The 21,067-nt window shown below is 43.1% G+C and overlaps 1 protein-coding gene across 12 annotated transcripts in view; it reads right to left on the bottom strand.

Annotated features, from left to right (window-relative positions):
• Positions 1-21,067, bottom strand: part of CACNA1B (calcium voltage-gated channel subunit alpha1 B) — a 309,602-nt gene that overhangs the window by 122,389 nt on the left and 166,146 nt on the right. For 11 of the 12 annotated variants that reach the window (XR_012634942.1, XM_074924011.1, XM_074924009.1 and 8 more), the window contains 4 exons: positions 20,256-20,345; positions 16,150-16,359; positions 7,369-7,481; positions 3,890-4,002 (listed from right to left, as the gene is read on the bottom strand). Coding sequence is in view for 11 of the 12 variants with exons in the window: in XM_074924011.1 (XP_074780112.1) it covers positions 3,890-4,002; positions 7,369-7,481; positions 16,150-16,359; positions 20,256-20,345 (526 nt within the window). In the remaining variant the exon portion in view is untranslated. The remainder of the gene's footprint in view (positions 1-3,889; positions 4,003-7,368; positions 7,482-16,149; positions 16,360-20,255; positions 20,346-21,067) is intronic. The other variant, XM_074924006.1, reaches the window with a different exon arrangement.

The raw sequence follows: 21,067 nt of genomic DNA on the forward strand, positions 1-21,067 counted from the left end.
TGAGTGGCTGGTCACCTCAGTGCATGTGTACCCATGCAGCGCAGTCGTCTGCAGTGAAAGTGTTTGGTTTAGCGACTCAGGAACCCATTTCCTGGTATAGATTTCGACTTTCTGCATCTTCTCATCTGGCATGGCAGTCAGCAGGGGTGTCAAAACCAATGATGTATCAATATCATCAAGGTGAGCCTGAATGTGGGGACAGTCAACCCCTCCCTTCATAAGGCACAAATCAGGAAGAGACAGATCATTTCCACCAGAACGTCTTTTCAGTGTGTCCTTCCAACTTATCGAAAGCCAGTATCCACAAGTGGAATTAAACTCCCACATGTTTAGACATTTCTGCAGACGTTTGACACTCACATTCATGCACAATGATGTATGTCTTCAGTGTGGGGTAATTCAGCCACATGGTTTAAACATCCAGAACCAAGCAACCACCTCAGAGGATGAAAACAAATCTGGGACATTAACCCCAACACAGAAAGAGGGAATGCCTCAGCCCGAATCCGGACTGACACATCTAAGTCGCATCTGGCCAGATACTGAAGTTAGTTTGCTTTTATCTCCCCTGTCCCCCAAGATGGCTCCTGGCACACTCACAGGCAGGCACATCAAGTGACGGCGTGACAGAGAGGGTGCTCAGAAACATCTCTTTCCTGGCTTTATTGCCCTGCTGAAAACAGGCAGGGAGCATTTGTATTAGGAGAGCTAATGAATCAGAAAATGCAGTAAGAGCTATTAAGTAGAGGAGCTCTTTGACAATCTCCTTTTGAACAGAGAGGCATTTGGAACAAGGGGGCTGGAGCACGCAGTAAGAAATGAGTGATTTTAGAGCCATTTCACATGTCCTCTCTTAAAAGTTTTCAGTCTGACATCATGGGGGAAATTTTTCTCTCTTTTTCTCCATCGAGTTCTCTTGTTTCCACCACCCGGCACTGGGAGCTGCCATCCAGAGGTCACTCTCTGCAGCAGCATCCTCTATCACCCTGCCCTGGGTGTCCTTCAGCTGCAGTTTTGGGGACAGACCCAGGCACTGAGCTCCCTCCTGCAGTGAAGCTGTGGGTATCCAGCAGAAAGAAGCCCGTGGATTTGTCTGATCTGTTGATGGGGAGGAAAGCTCGGAGCTTGAGTCAGAAGAGCAGAAACACCATCCTTTCTCTTCTCTTTGTTTTCCTCTTCCTTCCCCCAGGTGTAGCTGCAGGGACTGAACCAGCCCACGTTTCTCCATGCTGAGGATGATGTAGGCACATTCATCCCAGGAGAAGCAGGATCCTGCACTCCCAATGGCACTCATTTCAAGAAAAGTTATGTCCATAATACAGTGACAGAGGTTTCAGGAGAAACTTTGGTCTCTCAGAAGAATATCTTCAATTGACAAAGTTGCATGCAAACCTATTCAGGGTTAGCCCCTAAGCAAAAGGGTCTGAGCTGCTCTCCTTGGAGGAGGAAGGGTTTGCTGATCACACAGCTCTCCCCTGCTTGACACAATGGCTTCAGGCAAAATCTGCCACAAGCAAGGGATTCACACCTCGCAGTTAACACAACCAGACACAAATACTTGTGGAGGCTCTGTCTTGTCCTGGAATAGCTCAGCACCAAACCCTGCCTGACTACAGAGTGACAGGATATAATGAGGAGTTGCATTTCTACAGATGCCAGTCCCCATTCATTTCCATCATGACAGGAAAACGTGTGAAGCTGTTTTCTCCTTGTTCTCTTCACTGAATTTTAGCCACTTTTAGGCTGCATCCCCTCATAGTGCATCCTGCAACCTTTCAGACTGGCTGTAATTTAACTTCTTAACTATTTCATTGCTCTGCTGTTCTGCAGTCACACCGATTTGGGGCATATGAATCAAAAAGTCTAATACCATCAATTATTCAAAGCAGGGGGACTGCAACTGGCTTCTGTTAAACACACAGGAAAAAAAAAAAAAAAAACCACGAAAAAAACCACGAAAAACAAAACAGGGCAGGGAGCTTCACAGAAAAATTGCTATGAAAAAGATAGAAAGAGGGAAAAAGAAAACTACTGAGAGTTTTCACAGTAATGACTGTAATGAGAGTGGGTGGGTAGCAATTTGCACCTGGTGCCATCGCTCTGGTCGCTCTCCAGGGGTTATGTTGGGACCGAGCTGTGCAGCTCAGGCACGGGCTAACGTGGCCCAGCACAGCTGAGATCCCCCGGTGAGCTGGGGGGACCTAGCTTCTGGTAACGCAATGAACGCACTTCTGTCATGTCAGGTGAAAAATGCACATAGTTAGGTCAAGGGAACTTCAACATTAACAGGCTGAGAACTTCTCTTGCTGTCCTGAGAAGGGGGAGAGCACCCGCCTTGCTCCGTGATATGTTTTGTTAAATTAAATCTCAGGCTTCATCCCTTTGTTATGTTGGCTAAAATCCTGAATAATCAAAATTCATAAAAAAGATCATTTTAACCAGCAAAAAGTCTAAAATTTTGAAGAAGTACAACACGCAATCAGATACGTTGAATAAAATTAACTGCTGGCAATTAATTTCTATGACTATGCTAAAAACCTGGAGTTGTCCATAAATAAGATTAGTGCAAAGGTAGACTATAGTGACATTCCTGGGGCATGTGCCCACGTATTTTGCTGGACATTTACAGAACTAATGTTTCCAACTCCTTTTGTCCCACAGTACAAGGAACAACAGTGTACCACACACAAATCTTGGATCTGCATAATGATTAGCAGATACAAATCAGCAAACCCTACAGAGCTAACAAAACCTGCGCACTGGAATAGCAAAAGTACCTGGTTACTTCAGATGCCTGTTTTGCTCAAATGCAGTAAGGCGTGCTTTATCTATTTGAGGTGGCTGGGGGTTTTTTGGAGGGAGGTGTTATTCCTCCTTTCATTACTTTAAGCCAGGAACAAGAAAGAGAAAAGGAAAGAGGAGAGATTTGAGGAGGCAATGGTGTGGAAAAAAAAAAAAAAAAAAAAAGTGGAAAACAACAGCAGAAGTACCTAAATATGTCATCAATTTCCATATCACAATTTTGAAATCCTGCAGAAATTGCGCTGGATGGATTTATAAATTGCACAGTAGCTGTTTGCTAATGCCAGCACACATTAACACAGTGCATGAGCCTGAAAACAGCTGAGAAGCTGTTGCAACCCAATTCTAGTGAAAATTCAACTTCACAGGTCATGATAGAAAATCTCCGACATTCCCAGACCAGACACAGCACAGGCAGCAGCACTACACTTCATATCTGTGTCAATACAGTGGTTCAGGGACTAAGATTTAGCAATAACTAGGGTAGCTCAGTATTCCCGTTTCTAAATACTTAAGGAACTATCACCAGATCAGCAGCAGATAAGGGCAGTGGGCAGTTGATGGGGCTTAGAAAGTACTTAAGAAACTTTCCTTTCTTACCACAAGAAATAAGGGATCACCTCACAAGATTTTTCTTTTAAGCAAGCTTAAAAACAAAGACAAGAAGGATGTTCTTATGCAGCCCATCACTACACTGTGATGCCCTCTGCCCAAGAGTAAACAAACCTGTTCATGAGGCTGGGGAAAGGGCTGTTAAAAGTCCTTGTGGATTTGAATACAGACTCAGGAACTCCCTGAATTTTCACCTGCCAGGTACCCTGACTGCCGAGCAAGGAAAGAGCAGTTCTGCATCTGCACTTGTCTTCTGCTCCTCCCCCCATTAGGGCATCCAACATTAGGATGCCAGGACAGACAAGTCCTTTGTGCCAGCTAGTAGAGGGTTTTGGGGGAGTTGTTTTTTGAGTTTTTTCAAAGTTTTTTTTCTTTTTCCAGGTGTGGAAAGCACTACTATTTGCTGTGGGGGTGGTGATACAGGTTTCATATGGTGCTAGAAGTCTGATCTGAGCAGAAAGGGAGCTGGACTTACTTTGTTACTTTGAAAATCCTCAGCAGTCGAAGTGCTCTCAATACACTGATGCCAAATGAGGTGCCTGGTTTCACTGCAGCCCAAATAACTTCAAATATACTTCCCACAATGACCTGCAAGAAAAGTTCATTTCACATAAGGCAAAACTTCTGCTTAGTTCTTTGTGGTGCTTCTAGAGAGGCGAGGACAGAACAAGAACCAGAGCTTGGGCTGTGATGGTTTTCTTATGAAGGCTTCAGCAAAACCATGAATTAGCCAACAGCACTGAAAAACCCTGTTCCAACTTTCTACATTCCAGACTGAAAAAGAGCAATACCTAGAAGCGGGACAGAGGCGTAGGAGATCACAGACAGGAACTTTTCATTTTCTTCTCTAACAAGCGAACTACCTTAAAATAACCTTTTTTTGAAGGACACCATAATTTATTTTTTTTTTTTTATTTTTTTTTTTACACTAGCTCAACTGCAAATGCCAACACATCATTTTCCCAACCCATGCAGTCAGTCTGTACAGCCTGCAGAGATGCAGGGGGACACTGCCCCGTCCTCCCCTTCCCATCAGAAGCACTGAAAGTCTTCACCCACAGCACTGCAGAACAGTGAAGCATTAGCTCTGGACAAAATCTACAAGAAAATTCTGGCAACTGAATCTTCAGCAGAGGGATTAAGGTAATAGTTATTAAGAGATCCTGCAAAGCCCCCAGCATGCACATCCAGTCATCTGCCAGGCCCTCAGCCTCAGCTTACTGAAAAAATTGTCCCAAATCAAGGTGCTTTTTAAAGTTTTGTTTTGTCTGTTTGTTTAAGGCTGTCAGAGAATTAACCTCAAGTGATAAAGAAATCTTCTCTGAAATCCTTTATTACAAAAAGGACAAAATAGTAATGGGTTAAGCACAATTGGAAAGGGCAATTATATCCACACAGGTTAATAAGAGAAGACAGGCATTTCGCTGCCAATTGCTGTTACACTTGCATTAACCTAGCATTTCAGAGCTCCCATGGACCACGGTTCCCAGCTGCACAAAGCACACCATAAACACATTATCACCGGACCCCAGCAAGCAGCTGGTTTGTGTTGTGAGAAGGAGTGTTAATGGGAAGTCAGGGCAGCAAGGCAATGTCTGAATACCTGAGCACTGCTAGAGATTCAGCAGCCTGGAAATCCCTTTCATAAACAGAAACCTGGATGTCTTTTGAAAACTACAGCACTGCTTGCAGCTGCTCTGCAAGAAATACCATCCTCTGAGCTTTAAGAAAATGTGGTGGGAAAGGAAGATGCACAACAGTTGCTCATCCAATTTCTCCCATCATAAAAAAGAAGGAACTAAAACTTCTCTCCCACAGTCTACCACTCTTGGGAATCCCTCACAAATCAGCAAAAACCTTTCCTTAGACCCTCCACATGTTACACTGATAATTAGGTTTCCTGGCATCTCAACGTGGCCTCCTGGGAACTTGTTTCACATGAGACCCCACTGGACTATTTCTCCCAAGACGTTGCTCTGATTTGTTGCTTTACTTTTTGCATTTGAACAGTTTCATTTGATGGTTTGTCAAACTAAACTGACTACAGATCTGTGTGATGTTCCAGTGGGGGTGAAGTAGCTGAATTAATTCTGGGGGTTGGAAGGTGGGTGAGGAGAAAGAAACATAGCAAGAAGTAGGATCCTTATGGATTCTCTAAAGGAGGAAGAATTAGAAACAGATCAACAGCCTTACCTCCTGGGAAACACTTGGCAAAGCTTATTGACAGTGCTGCACTCACCATAGCCTGGCACAAAGCAGAGAGACCCAGTAGGTTTATCTCTTGCTTAGTGCAAGATCCTAAATCACCTGTACATGCTCTTCTTGTTGTGGAAGGCGCATCCTGGGTACGAAGATCCAGGGAAATTGGCAGCCAACGCGGGGGCAAGCTGGCTGCAGCTCAGAGCCTGCCTAACACACTGGTGAAAGACCCTGATCTAGTGTTTGTCACTAGACAATGAAAACAAGGCAACAATACCCTTAAAAGCCTAGCGAGACAGTATTGTTTGGCTGCCAGATGTCGTTGACTCAGCTTACAGAAGCTGGGGTCTTTGGGCATGCACTGAACTTAGTGAAAGCTGAGTGTCAGCCCCCTTGTATTCTGTGGGCGTGCTCTTCGTCCCAGCCTTTGCAGGACGTCTTGCCAGTACAGTTAAACCTTTAGGTGGGTTGGCTGCCTTCAGTCAAGGGGAGCCTCTCTGCCCCTCAGATTAGGCACCAACTCTGACTGTGCAGACATCCTATTATCCTACATTATCTGTGTTACTTGTGCTCTGGTTTCCTTTCCTGACAGTTAAGAGACTGTGCATTATCCTTTGGGCTATGCATGCAGAAAGAGTGGCAGGAGTGTTTTCAATGCTCTGAGCCACCACCAGCTGTGATGGACACTCCAGAGAGGAGAGTCCCACACTTGGTGCAGCCCAATGCAACACCTCAGTCTGTTGGACACAGGTGACTCTTGGGCTGGGTGCTCTAATCTCAGTCTATTTAGCTCTGAGCTTTCCTGCTGACACTGCCAAAAAAAAAGATGGTTCTACCTGTAGTCTTGGATTTAGGAGTAGTCACTTACTGGAAGCAGAGCTGAAGCAGGGAATTCTGCTTCATGAGGGAGAAGAATCACTCCCAACATTTTGGCAGATAAAGACTAGAAACAACAGATTAAATCTTGGAGAGAAGGGCTGGGTGACATGCACAATGACCTGAACTGTTTTCCTCTTGCCCTTGACTGTATCATAAGCTTCCTATCTGGGTTGTTAAAGAAACTTTAAGACCAATTCCCACTCTGGGATGCGGGGCTCAGCCCACACTAAAGGTAAGAGAAGCTGAGTTAACCTCTGTGAGGACAGATTACAGTCTAATAGCTTTTAATGAATAAATTAACCTCTATATGCAACTTTCTTTGTTAGACCGAGTCAAAACTGGCCCCACTACTCACACTTCAAAGCTATAGTTTTAGCACAAAAGGGAAAGCCTGTACTTCTGCAATAAAAGGATGTGAGTTATTGCCTTTCTGTCACCTAATCATGCGTTTAGACTTCTACTTCTGGGCACTCATGTCTGAAAAGTGCTGCCTATGTATCCTGAGGTAAAGGCCATTAAATGTATGATAGGGGAGATGAGCAATAAATGTGTGGGTTTTTTGTCTTTCAATCACCTCATTTAAATGGGAGAGAGAACCTCTCAGTAATCAGAGCATTTACTGGTGCTGATGCTGAGAACACCCTGTTGCTTGCCGAGGAAATGAAACCCCCAGCTGTCACATTTCTTCAAAAAGGATGATAACTAGGGGAAGCTTAATGTGTTTCACTGCAGCTAATTTATACAATGACTGCTCCCCGCAGAAGACACGCTTACAGCACCATTTCCTATGGATTCCCATACTCACCCTTAAATGCCCAACCCCACTGAATAACAGGAGAGCCACAGACTTCACCCATACAGCTGAAGCCTACTCACCCCAAAGTCAAAGCAGTTGAATGAAGAGTGGAAGTAATTTCTTGGCCCCAGTCCATACATCTTCAAAGACATCTCAGTAAGGAACAGACCCAGAAAAACAAACTCTGCAAAATCTGGAAACAGGAAAAGAGATTAAATTAGTCCACAAGACCTTGGTAGGCAGATCTCTTCATGTGGGGAACAATGGCAATTTTTCACAACACAGACTGCCTCCTGCCAGAAGAAAATCCCTTTGCAAAAATAAACAAGACCCTGAGGACATTTTCACATAATTATTTCTATATGTATGTGAACTGTATTCAGCCTTCAAGAACTGTGAAGGCAACATTTCATGTGTACTGTGGGAAGGTTGTTATGAGCATTAAATAATAATCTCATCATCTTTGTAAAGGAATTTCAAAAGAAAGCTCTGCATCTACTATTTCTAAAGGTCTAATTTAATTGCACAGATCATGTTTTGCAAATGTATGTTTGGGACTTCTGTACCTACACAAGACGGGCACTTTTGGGAGTGGGGTGTAAGCTTTTGTAACATCCTCTCATGATAAAAATATCTCCATACCCAACAGAAGTGCTGCCTCTGAGAGCTCATAGTCAGAGGTGTTGTGTCTACTGTTAGCACATAGCCACATTTATTTTTATTATGCCTTTCTAACCATATAATTATGGAAGAGCAAGTTCTGTTTCCTTCTGCTTCACATAACACAGGCAAATAGGCTGTGAAACTTTTGATGGGAAAATTTATCATCTATGATGAAACAAAGGGCAGAAAGAACATAGATGGAGACTTCCATTTCCAGATCAAGCTTTTAGGACTTGAAGCTACAGAAAACACTGCCTTTGGCATTTTAAGTCATACAAGCTTAGATCTGGAGGCCAACAAGCAACAGCAACAATGGAATGTTAAATCAAACACGAAAAGGGAAAAAAACCTCTACACTAGCAAAGCAAACCAAATAGTGTAAGACAAACCTCTCCCTCTAGAGAAAAGATGAGGAAAAGAATCAAACTTCTACGGGTGGAGATTAATCCCACTGCTTAGAGCAGTACGGAAGGTTCTTGGATGCTGTAGCAGCACAGGTGCTACAGGGAAGTCATCTTCTGTAATTTCAGTTTTATGATTCCAGGAATGTTAAAGACAAAATGGTGTCAAACATTTCTTTGAAGGTTCACACTGACAGACAAGGGACAATGAATACAAGTTGCAACAAGGAAAGTTTCAGCTAGAGAATCCTGAATCCCAGGTGCTTTGTGCACCTGCTGCAGCTTCAGCGAACCAGTGTGGGGAAAGAGAGAGGAGGGGACGAGGGTCTTTTCAAACCATATGGCTTTCACTCCATCCGCTGCCGTGCACATTCATACTGAGTGAGCGCAGCTGGCCCAGGTCTGTCTCACGTTGTTGCTGGTCTTTTGAAATTGCTTGGAAAATAACAGCTTAAATTATCAAAAAATAAAAAGGGGGTTAAATTTTAAGTGAAAGACTGTCATGAAATATCACGGGCTTGAAGTGAACTGAAATTCAGGAAGCATTGACTAGATGAGAAAGGTTTTATTAACACTTTAGTGAGGAGCCTACAAGAACACTTCTAACATTTGCAATAAGGGAGGAAATACCAGGAGGGTATTAATTATACCATGTAACCTCCTCTCCTTGAAAAATAGGAGCAATATTGTTAAAGGAGACTATCAAGGGCAAAGCGTTCACATTTGAGGAATAAGATGATAAAGTCTGAGGTCTGTAGACTTCTCAGCCTTTTTCCCACCAAGAGGGAGGCTCTATCTGCTGGATCTCAGTGCTCAGGGGAAGGCATGGTCACATGAAGGAGCAGCACACCTCCGTCTCCCTTTGAGCTTAGAACTTACTAGGAGAAGCATGTTCACACCTGCACCATGCTACAACTTTTCTCTCCTTTCTGACATCAGACACAACAGCTCAGTGAGCGAGCAGTTCTTTCCAACACAAGGGATGCCAGAGTTATCTGCAGTTACACTGGCACTCCATCTGACTATACGAGTGCAGAGGGTGCGAGAAAGGGACCAGGTGAACCCATGTCAGGCAGAAAATGAGATGGCTGACAAGCCCAGTAATATAAAAATACACATTTTTTTAAAAACCTGTGTTCAGTGGTATTGAATTTCCTTGCACATAATTTAAAGATCACCATTGTGAAGTAGTAAGAATGTTAAGATCCTTAATTATTAATAGCTGGCACCGTAAATCAGAAGCTTAAACTAGCTTCCAGACCATATCCTGAACTTCCATTCTGCACCCTATATACTTTGTAAGTGGTAAGAAACAGAAGGCAAAACTCCCCCAGTAAAACAGATGCATTTTCTCTGGGTGTGGAAGAATTTGTGCTGCTGCTGTTACCTATATTTCAGTCATTAGCCCAGAGGGAAAGCTTGCAACAGAGTTTGTGCTGACAAGAGCCTATCCCTTGCCTGGGAGTTATCACTCCCATCTTTGGTTTCATACTCAGCAGAGCTCAGCAAGCCTGACGGTGCTTATTAGAAGGACTTCAATGAAAAGTCTCCCTATCACAAGGATTGATATCAAACCAATGCCTTGAAACTGGTGGCCTTGCTTAGTTAGCAGACAAAATCATAGGGAGGGATTGTAGATTAGACCTACAGAAACCTCCACCTTGCACAACCTCCACCTGCTTCATATCTCGCTCTGACAGAGAGATTCTTATCCTCTTATCTATCCACCAGACTCACCTCTAAGTTACATTTCAGGTATGCCCCATCTTCTTTCACAGAATAACAAAAAATACTATATAGGGGTTTTTACCATCATTTTCACCAAGAGATCTCAGTACACTTTGCCAAGAAAATTACCATCATTTCAAAGGAATAAAAAGCAGGACAGAAACAAGGATTAATGTTCAGTCACCCACCCAGCAGAAGGATGAACAAAAGCCAGGTATTAACAAGCGCAGTGTTCCATCATCGGATCGACACATCCTGCTAACACACATGCAAAACCGCAATATCACAGAAGAAAAAAAGCTAGCAAATGCCCCAAGTAAAACAGAATCAAAGACTATTTGATTAAACAAAACAAACCAACAGGAAACATTAGAAACTCAGAACATACAAGAAACAACTTCTTGCTGCTCTTGACAGAACCTCTCAACTTGTCCTTTCACAGCTGATGACTTCCATCTAGATCAGAGCTCAGAAAAGGCTATAGCTATATTGATAGCTGTGTTTCAGCTGCTACCTGATGCTACAAATCATAGTACTGTGAGAACAAGGGATGGAAGCAAGGAAAATATGGACATAGTGAACTCCTTGGGCAGAAGGAATTGGCTTGGAATGAATCAGCTTCTCCAGCGGACAGATCAGAAACACAATTTCTTCTGACATGGCCCTGACCGTATAATTGAAAAATGCAATTTTGTTGTTTGGACCTCCTGGTATTCAGACCTCACATGTAATTTAATCTGCCTTAAGCAGAAGCATTTTGTAATGTGATTTAAGTAAAAAAGTTTGATTCAAATACTCTTATTTAATTTCAAATTTGTGCTATTGGCAAAGGCCATGCTAGCATCTTTTTGCCCCATACGTTTGAATTAGATAGTTAGCAGCTTTTTTTTTCTCAATCACTCATGGATTAATTCCATTTCTGCCCTGTCTTCAAGACCAATGTCATTAGAGGCAGGTGCCATGCCTGATGCTTTAGTTTCCTCTCCTCATCCTCCTTGCACATTAAATCAACCAGGACGAGAACCTCAGTATAGTACAACTTCCTCCTCTTTGACAAAGCAAACGTGAATTGTTCAGCAGACATAAATAAATATGCTTGCTTCAGAACGCCTTTTCCTCACAATTGCAAATGTTGCATATTTATATCCAGAGGGAGCTGGCTATCTACTTCAAAGACAAACACATCAGCATCAAAAAAGGGCTAATTGCATCAAACACATGGTTCAGTGTTGCACGGCACACAGGCAAGACATTCTCAGGCCATAATGGCTAAAATTCTGGTTTCAAATATTGTATTTATCAGAAAGGAGACATTCCGGATCTTGTTTTTAGACAGACACAAATTTAAGAGCAATGATCACTATAGTGTTAGCTGGAGAAAAAGGGAGAGTGCTGCTTCATGAAGGGCAGCCACAGGAAAAGAGAAGCCTGATGAGAGGGCTCCCAAGAGAAACCTCACTGATCCAATCCTAAAATCTTCTCACTGTGGTGCCTAAAGCCCACCACATGGAAGCCAGAGAGCTCTGGTTCCAGCCTTCTTCCACAGCTTTAGCCAGAGGAAGAGGAGACCACCACCAGCACCATCTCTGCTGGCCTCCTGCAAAGCACAGGGCACACAAATTCATTCAGTTGCTTCCACATCAGGCTTGCAACTTCTGCTCAAGCTATAGCACGTATTTTAAAAAGGCACAGTCCTGACTGAAAATCCCTTAACGCTGCACCTCCGCTGTGTGCCCACATTATGGATTTTGTTGGTTTGTTACCCTCAACTGAAGATGCATCTTTGCTGCTACTACATCTCAGGGATGCTTTTCTAGGCTAAATTACAGAGTTGTCTTCTGACAGAAGTGTCGTCTTTCTGAGAATACTGGCAATGGTGGAAATTACCGCAAACAACAATCATGGGTGGCTGCATGAAATATATACTTTGACAGGGAACTGCAACTTACTTAACCGACGGTCCATGCGCTTCAGTGAGCAGAACATGCCATGTGTCCATGTGCAGCATGAAAAAACTCCTATTGCAATTTGGCAGTGGAGTTCTTTCCATACAGAGAAGGGAAATCTCTGATCTAATTTCAGCATAATTACAGGGGCATAAAGTATGTTCTGTTATTTATCATACCCCAAGAACTCAAAGAATTTCTCATCAACTCTTTCAACTAGAGAAATCCCAAGCCCCTTTCTAAAGCTCCTACAGTTCCTTTTCCAAAGCTGTTGCAGCAATATGGAATATCAAGCAGAGAAAGCTAATCAGAACAATTCAAGAACAGAAAAGTTAAAAGACCAAGGAAAAAATAAATCAATGCAGACCTGTAGGCTTTTACCAACTGTTCTTTAAGTAAAATTAATTTGTAATGTAATTAAACTTTTCCTCAGAGGGACAGGTATAATTGAATTAGAGGTGCCTGGGTAGATTTTCAGGGTTTAGCAGATCCTCCCAGACATTACCACGTTGCTCTCCCACTGCTACAGTTCACAAAACTCCTCAGAAGTTCATTTTTAAGCACCTTCCTTGAAACAACATAACAAGTATTGGCCACTTCTCTCTTGCTCTAAATCAGACTAGCCAAGTCCTGTGCTCCTCTGTAGTGAAGTTCACTCATCATGGATTAACTTCAAAGCCATTTTTAAACTCTGTCACTCTTACAGTTAAAGGATTTTGCCAAGCATTTCCAGGGGCTGTTTAAAATCCCCTGGTTTTGTGATATCTTGCTTTGCCTATATCTAATGGATTTGTGCACAAATCTTGGGTGGAACAGGGCTTTCAGGGAGCACTCCTTGAGGGATAAACCACAGCTGGGCTCATTCACAAACGTGTTTACCGCAGGGTTAATCATGCTGGCTGTGGTTCAGTGCACACAGAAGTGAGAGGGGCCTAGTCTAGTCTTACCATGACTGGAATAACAAAACAACCAGTTAGTTAGTCCACACAAAGTCTCATGTAATTTAAGGCATAAAATATTCCCTGAATTCAGTATTAAACTTTAGATTAGTAGGAAAGATTATGCTATGCAAACTATATCATAGCCCAGGAAAGCAGGCAGAAGCCTTCAGGTCACTACCAATGCAAAGACAGGTGTGGATACAATACTACAGCTTATCATCCTGAAAAACTGGGAGGTTTGGAGATACGGGACTCATTTAATTTAAGAGGTTGAACTTGTAAACCTTTTCAGTGGGCAATTCTCAGAAGCTTTTAGTTCTAAAATTACGTTAAAATAGGTTTCTTCCCAAGGTTTCCATTATGCTATGGCCGTGAGTCAGATCAGAGACAATCCTCCCCAGAATGAACCCAAGGGCACCTCTGCTTCTTGGCTTGGAGAAAACTATCTTTGGAAAAAACAAACAAACAAAACAAGAGAAAATTATGCAAAGTATCTTAGAATTTCCATTACATTTCATTCTGCATCTCTGGCTTTTATTCTGTACGTCACAGTGGCTAATCTTGTACCCCTCCATTTGAAGACCTGATATTTATACCTATATGAGAACATCCACAAAACCTATGATTCCTCATATATTCTGGTTTTGTCTGTGTCTCACCACTGCGTTACCCTTTAGTGTTATTTCTAGCAGCGTTTATCCGTAGCTGCTAGTATTTCTTTTAGTGAATCTAAAGGATTGCTTTGTGACCCACCTGTCCAGGTGTTTGCTTATTGACAAAGGACGCTCAAGTCTTACAGTAAACGGCACTTCAATGATTCAAAGACATATAAAGGGCAGACTAGACACAGGAAAGCACCTATAGCAGGGAGGATGCTGCATATTTAACTCCCAAGAACACAGGGTTCTTTGGTGGTTTTCTGACTTTTCCATGAAAAATAAATCAATGGGATCACTCTTTTTTAGCCAGGTGGTACTCTAGCACCAAGAAATTAAAGCATCCTATCCAAGTGTTTATGAAACTAATTCACAATACTGGGTGTTATGGACACATGCAGAGCTCCTGAAAGAAGGATTCACCCCAACCCCTGATCCCAGGCACAACACAAGTTCAACCTTCCCTGTCTTTTTGTCTTCAGCTGAGGTAGGTTGGGAGCCTAATTTGTGGCCTCTGTCCCAGACAAGTTTCCCATCTGGGGGTGTACTTAATTCTGATCAACAGAAACATCCCTTCCAGCTCTCACATGAACATTAAGTAGAAGTTGCTGGCTCACAGATTTCTTTATGTTCTCTTAGAAAAGTTACTGCATAAGGTGTTCCTGAAAGTGAGTTTGTAAATCTGAATCCTTCTTTTCGGAGTTGAAAGACTTAAAGTGTTGTTTGGTTTTTTTCCTAGACATTTAGTCCTAATTCAAGAGGAAATCCTAAGCCTCAAACTTCTAATTACTTTGCCAATCTAGCTTATTATTTCCTCTATTAAATTTAGGAAATGAATAAGCAGGACTAACTTCTCTGTGTAGTCTGTCTCACTTTTCAGTCTAAATCTTGAAAAAAAAAAAAGAAAAAAAAGAGAGCTGAAAGAAGTTTTTGTCCTTCTTATGCATCTCTCATTATAGCTCCAGTTACCTGGTGGTATTAAATATTTCAGCACACATTAATAGGGAGTTTTTTGAAGTCGGAGCAGCTTGTATTCTTGACCTTTTAGGTCTATACAAAAAAACTTCAAAAGTTTGCTTCCTTATAATAAGGTAAGGCCTGAGGATCTGAGACTAGAAATATTTAAGTTTGTAATTTATATCAAAATCAAGGAAAATTAGGTAGATTAAGTATCTTTACAGATCTAAGTCAAAATTCTTAAGTTACACTATTTAAAATATTTAGAGTTTTATTCCTGGTCTTCTGTTCACTTGCTCCAGAAATTTTATTTAACAAACTCTGAACTAGCCACATCTGAATATCAGGTGCTGAACAAAAGATTTGTTCCTGGCCATTTTATAGAGTCAGAAGTGGCCAATGCAATGGCTTTGTCTTCCAGAAACACACTCTCCGTGCCTTCCCTTCAGAAGGAAAAACTTGCAGTGTCCCACTTTCAGTCTCACCATATTCTTACCTTACCAATTCCTACAAATTTTCCATCCTCAGTCATAGCCTTAAGTAAAATAAACAAAAAAGCTCTGTCACTCACCTTCCACATTTTTTTAAAGAAGACTTTGTAAGCAAGTCTGCAACCTCAGTGTAACACTGTGATATGTAAAGGCTCCGATTACAGAAAACTGCCTCCATTTACTATTCATCATGGGACAAAACACTATGCAATTTAAAAAAAAAAACACAACACAACAACAACAACAAAACAACAAACTTCAAAAGCACTTACAGACTATCTGAAGCCTAAACTGTTAGGTGACCGGAGAAACCAAGCTAAAATAAAAGCTTTTGCACAAATATAGCATAATCTTCTGTATGGTATTATTTCTATCACTATTGCACATATTTTCACAGAAGAGCATCATGACATCTATCCCATCTAATTACACCATTAGTAAGGAAGGCATGATTATCAAAAAAGACCTCCTGTAAACTTGCAACCTTTTAAAGAATATGACAACAACCGCTACAAGTGTAGTGAAGCGGTGTATGATTCTATAAGCACAGATAGATGCTTTTATCTCCCAAGTAGCACTGGCCACTGCACATGCTGCTATCCCAGGGTCATCAGAACTGGCAGAGCTTTAAGTATGTCCACAACCGAAATCACCCATGGATGCAGATCAGCTGCAAGTGGCATGAATTCTGCAGTGTGCTGGGCAGATGCAGATTAGATAGAGAAACCTGCCTTCCTCCAAGTACAGAGCCATTCCCCCCTCTTTTCATAAAGCCTGCTACAGAACAAATCCTTGCCATGTTACAAGATTTATATGTGGTTGAATCTGAAGTCTCAGATAACATTTAGGAGAACATTCCCATTTCAAACTACTATCATATTCTGGTGGATTTTTTCTGACTTGTATGACTCAATTACTCTTGAGTTACTAGGACTAGACCATTAAGGCATTTCTGACCCTCTTCTGAGGGAGGCGTAGGAAGCTGAAAACCAGGCCTCATGGGGATGCAACAGCAGCACTCAGAGTGATCAAAAATGCAAGATCTCGTTAGAGGAAAGGTAGAGTGGCCAGTACTCACAGAGCGCAGTGGTGAGCTTCTCCGGCTGGTCGTAGTGCACCATTGCGACGCAGAGCGTGTTGAGGGCAACCACGCAGAGGACGATCCAGTAGAAGCTCTGAGCTTTCACCATGCGCCGGATGAAGAACCGGAACATTTTCTCTTTCCTCCTGAAGTAGGACGAGCTCTCGTTCTTCCCACTCTTCAAACTGGCACGGGCAAAAGGAGACCCTGGCACAGAAAGAAGAGTCACCACACCACATCCCTTCAGGCAAAAGGCCAGAGGCCATTCCTGGGCACACAGACCCTCTCCCAAGCACCACAAACACAGCTGAGCAGAAAGCTGGGCACATTGACTATGGGCTGAGCAAGGGCATCTTGCTTGTAATGACATCATGAGAGATGAAGGCTGGGATTTTAAAACTTCATGAATGAATGCCCAGCTCCACCATTTAAAGAAACTGGGCTTCCAATCCTTTGAAGCAATCTCAATTGCCCCAGCTTAACTCATAACTTTTGGGTTCCCAGATGACTGGAGGGACAGAAAGTACCAGACACTTCTGGACACAATGGTATTTCTGCCCATGTGGAGCACATCCTCTTGGAGCTGGGTAACTGGCAACAGGAAAGCTGGTCCCTAATTCCCCTGCTCCAAGAACCAGGCAAATACCCAGCCCTTACTAGTCAGTTGAGTGGTCTCCTTATTCTACTCTCCAACTTCACGTATTTCTACAGCAGAGGGCTCAGTCTGCCTCCATGCATCACATTTTGGGTGCAGCTACTCATTTGTATTAATTCTGCCTGTATCAGCTACATTTCAACTCTGGACTGAAACCCTGGCAAAGAGTCAAATGTTTTAACAATAGGAAGCTGAAGGAAGAAATGATTTCTAATGTAAGCTCTCCCCCTGTGGTAGCAGGCACTGTTCAAACGAATGATAAAAAAGGCAATCTCCGGCCAGTGCTGAGGCAGGAGAAATGAACACACATTAGTAAAAAACACATGTGTCTGTTGGAGTTCCTCTGCAACAGCCACAGACACTGTTGCAAGCAGGGAAAATCGTGATTGTCACAGGCTGTCCACTATCTGTTTCACACTGTGCTGGCACTCCTCAGAAACTGCTAGCAAACTTTGTTTCAAGATGGTTTGTGGCAAGATAATACTCTATGGCCCGTCCTGATGATGGGACAGTCTCCCAGCAGTTAGAGTTGACCAGGACACAGACCGTCCCGTCTTGGAGCAAGCACCATGAGAGCAGATGACTCGCATGATCTGTTGGAGATGGCTGAGTTACATGAACAAAGTGTTCTGGCTGTGGCAGCCAGATTTTTGAGTGTGCTCACTTACATTTCAACACTTGGAAGTGGTGGGAATCTCACCCTGTTTCATCCCGCAATAACATCGAACACAGCGCACATAGAAAAGATGAAGCACCCAGATGTGACAGCAAAGGGTTCTCCAAGCCTCACAGCTACACAAGAGTGTGCTCTGCTGTCTCCCCAATAGAAAGAAAGCTCTCTGCTTCGTTTCACATTTCTAGTCATCCACTAACACACCAAACGCAGAACTGGCCCTGGCCACGCTTTGAACAAACTCCTTGCAGAAAAGCTCACTGTGCTGTTGTTCTGTTAGTTTGATAATCCTCTATTCAGCAATTTAAAAAAAAAATCAATCATCATGCTCATCTATTGCTTTAAGATGACAAAAATGAACTACAAGTTAAGATACAGACTGCACCATATCGTAATATTGTTTAGCAGGTAAAGACCTCTCAGATATTCAAGTCAGTCTATACTCTCAGATTTGCATGGGAATAGTCTGCTGCCCTTTCAACCCCTCTCTACTGGCTCTACTGATCTTCCAGGGAAAAAAAAGCAACAGTATTTAAACTGATCTAATGTAGAAAACACTCCCTTCCCCAGTCTTCGCTGTCTGGCAATCAAGACAATGTCCTGTGTCTGGTACAGTGTAGAGGGTGGGAAGCCAGAAGGAGCCAGCATCTACTGCTGCACACTTATTAGTGCAGAAAGAAAGGCTGAGAGAAGGAAAGAAAAGAATAAACATTAAGAACAACTCCAGAGAGCACACTGGGAAGTGTTTACAACTATAGAGCTTTATAATGCAATTATAAGGCTCATTGAGGTACTTGTGTTTGAATTAAGGTGCAACATATTCAGTCAATGGCCAGCAAGAGACCTGTCAAAGTCTCTACCACTCTAGTCTGCATCTTCATGTTGCACTCAGTAATTATATTGTTAGTTCTTCCACACTCCTTATGCTCTCATCAGCAACACATTACAGAAAGCCATCCATAAAAACCTTTTCTAAAAAACATATTCTTTATGCATAATTGCCCATATGATCTGATTGTTTATGTTATGCAGACTTTCAGCCTTTTCAGGAGCCTGCAGAAGTATCTGCTTTATCCATTTCTTTTCTGCCTTATTCCATGAATCAAAATCAAAAACACTTTTCCCAAGTGGGTGAACCACTCGCAGAAGGTGGAAAGCACTGCTGTTATTTTCCCTGCCATATGCTCCCAAGACAGTTCCCAGCTCTGCATCAGATTATCCACAAGTCCAGATGCTCCGTCATCCGTTGCCACCTGAAACACTGAATTCAAAGATCTGTTTGCGTGGCATGGGTGCCCAGAGCCTGGAGGGACTTGGATGTGAATGCAAAGACCTCATAATTATTGCAACAACAAACAAATGTTCCAAAAATGACCATTCCTTTTTATCCATGCAGGGATCCAAGCCGCTTAGGAAAAAAGAAAAAAAAAAAAAAATGAAGAAGAAGAAACAAAAATGCACATGGTTGCTGCATTTTTGCCCTCTTTTCAGCAACAAATCTCTTATAGAAATGTCAGCAGTTTAGCCACAAAACCTGCAGCCTGCTCAGCCCGGGGGACTGTGGCAGTTCAACAGTGGGTGATGGTGTCAGTAACATGCTGAGCAACACTCATTTCCTGCAGCCAGGTCTTCATTTAAAGGGAAAAAAAAATCCAGCAGCAGCTGTAATCTCTTAAAATGTTAATGCCAGATTTCCAAAGAGCATTTGAGGCACTCATGCTTGCGAGCGTATATGGACACGTACTCTCAAACGTACTGTTAGTGCTGCTACTCTCATGCATCCAGGATTTGCTGCTTTGTGGTAACTGGGATGCCAAGACATTTCTTTGGAAGATAATGAGAACATCTGCTGCTTCAGCAGCAAAACAAAATACAAACTCAAACAACAGGGACAGGAATAAGCCAAATAGCTAACTCCAAAGCAGTCAGGAAAATGTCTCCCCAGCCAGCAAGTAAAAGCCCACGACTGGGGCTGATGGCTGATGCCCAAAGAGCTCCCTTTAGGTGGGGTGCTGTGTGCTCAGAGTCTGCCTCCCCTTGCGAACCCCAGACCTGCCTCCTGCCTCTGCACCTGGCAGCGTCTCTGGAGGGAACTAATTCTGTTAACTGCAGAACAAGCGGTACCTCTGCAGCCTGACAGGGACTTATTCTCCAGAGCTGAAGGCACCAAACCCACACCATCAGTGCTACACTATGAAGGGTGCCACACTCTGCATTAGAGGTATGTGAGCAACTACATGCATACAGGTGTGTATCTCCTATCTGGCTTTAAAAACGTGGAGGATTGCTTTAAGACCTTCCTCTAAGCCAAGAATGAGAGAATTAGGGCCACTGCCCAGCACTTCCCAGTAACCATTCCCATGGCAAAGGCTGCAAAACTATACACTCTGCATTAGTGACAGCTGTGACTAAGTGTCCACTTTCTCTCCTCCACACAACATATGAGGCTTAGCAGTATCATTTGATGTATTTGGGCTTCATTAGCATAAATGAGCGTGTTCCAAGCACTATCACAGTATGGCCAACACAGCACAGATTCTCCAAGCGTTTCGGCAGGGCTCTTTTAGAGGGTGCAGCATGCAATAGCTGAGCAGGGTAGCGTCAGGGAGAGGGTGAAGCCATGAAGCCGTTGTCTCTGGTAAGTTGAGTGCAGCTGCAGGAGCAGTGATAATTCTCCTTCTTGAAACTGGAGCAAAGGAGCTTCTCAGAGGAAACATGACATGAACGTGTTTAGGTGGAGATCTAAACCTCAGGGAATGCAAAGCCAGTACTCACCAACGGAGCAAATGTCTGTGAAATGGTCCTCACCTTCTTCAGCATGAATCAGGTCGTTTTTGCTCTTCTTTATTGCAGCTCTTTTCAACACTGTGTGCAAATTAAAGAGAAAACGCCCTGTGAGCAGAGTGGATTCTCTCTCCCCCTCCCCTTCACTCTCCAGGGCTAGCATTTACTTCCCAATGCCAGCTTAAAGCTCTCACACAAGGGTAAACTGGAGCAAATCAGACAACCTACAACCTTGCAGGGCCTCCGTGTGCTTTGATGCCAGGGTCATTTATTTATTTAACCTTCTAGATCTTGAAGGTTTGCCAGGCACAGGTCTGCACACTTACACTTCACTCCAGCAGATGCAGGAGGGTGGGGGAGTCACTGCAGCTGCTGGACCTTTTAGCACAGCAGAAAGGCTGGGCAGGGTCACTGAATCTTTCTGAGCCCCTGTGGGTTATGAGATGAGTGCTTTTATCCATTAAAAACATTAACGTTGTTTACAGTGTGCACCATTAAGAAGTTAGCATTTACGGTGCTCGGATACAGTTTACCACAGAGCAATGCCTTAAGGAGCAGAAATGCTGTATCAAAAGCAATTGCCACAAACCAGTGAACATACTCTTAACAGCACCCACTGTACAATTCCTTCCCTCTGGGGATGTCGTAACTCTTTGAAAACACACTTTGTCCAACAGCATCTTTTGTGGGGAGGGCAAGCATCGCTACGCCGTTTTACTCGACAGGGAAAGAGAACTGCAGCCTAAGGCTCGGAGAGGTCTGCACCGTTCACCCTGTGCGCGAGGGGTAACGCAGGAACAGCA

This window comes from Athene noctua, chromosome 20, assembly GCF_965140245.1.
Source record: "Athene noctua chromosome 20, bAthNoc1.hap1.1, whole genome shotgun sequence".
NCBI lineage: Eukaryota > Metazoa > Chordata > Aves > Strigiformes > Strigidae > Athene > Athene noctua.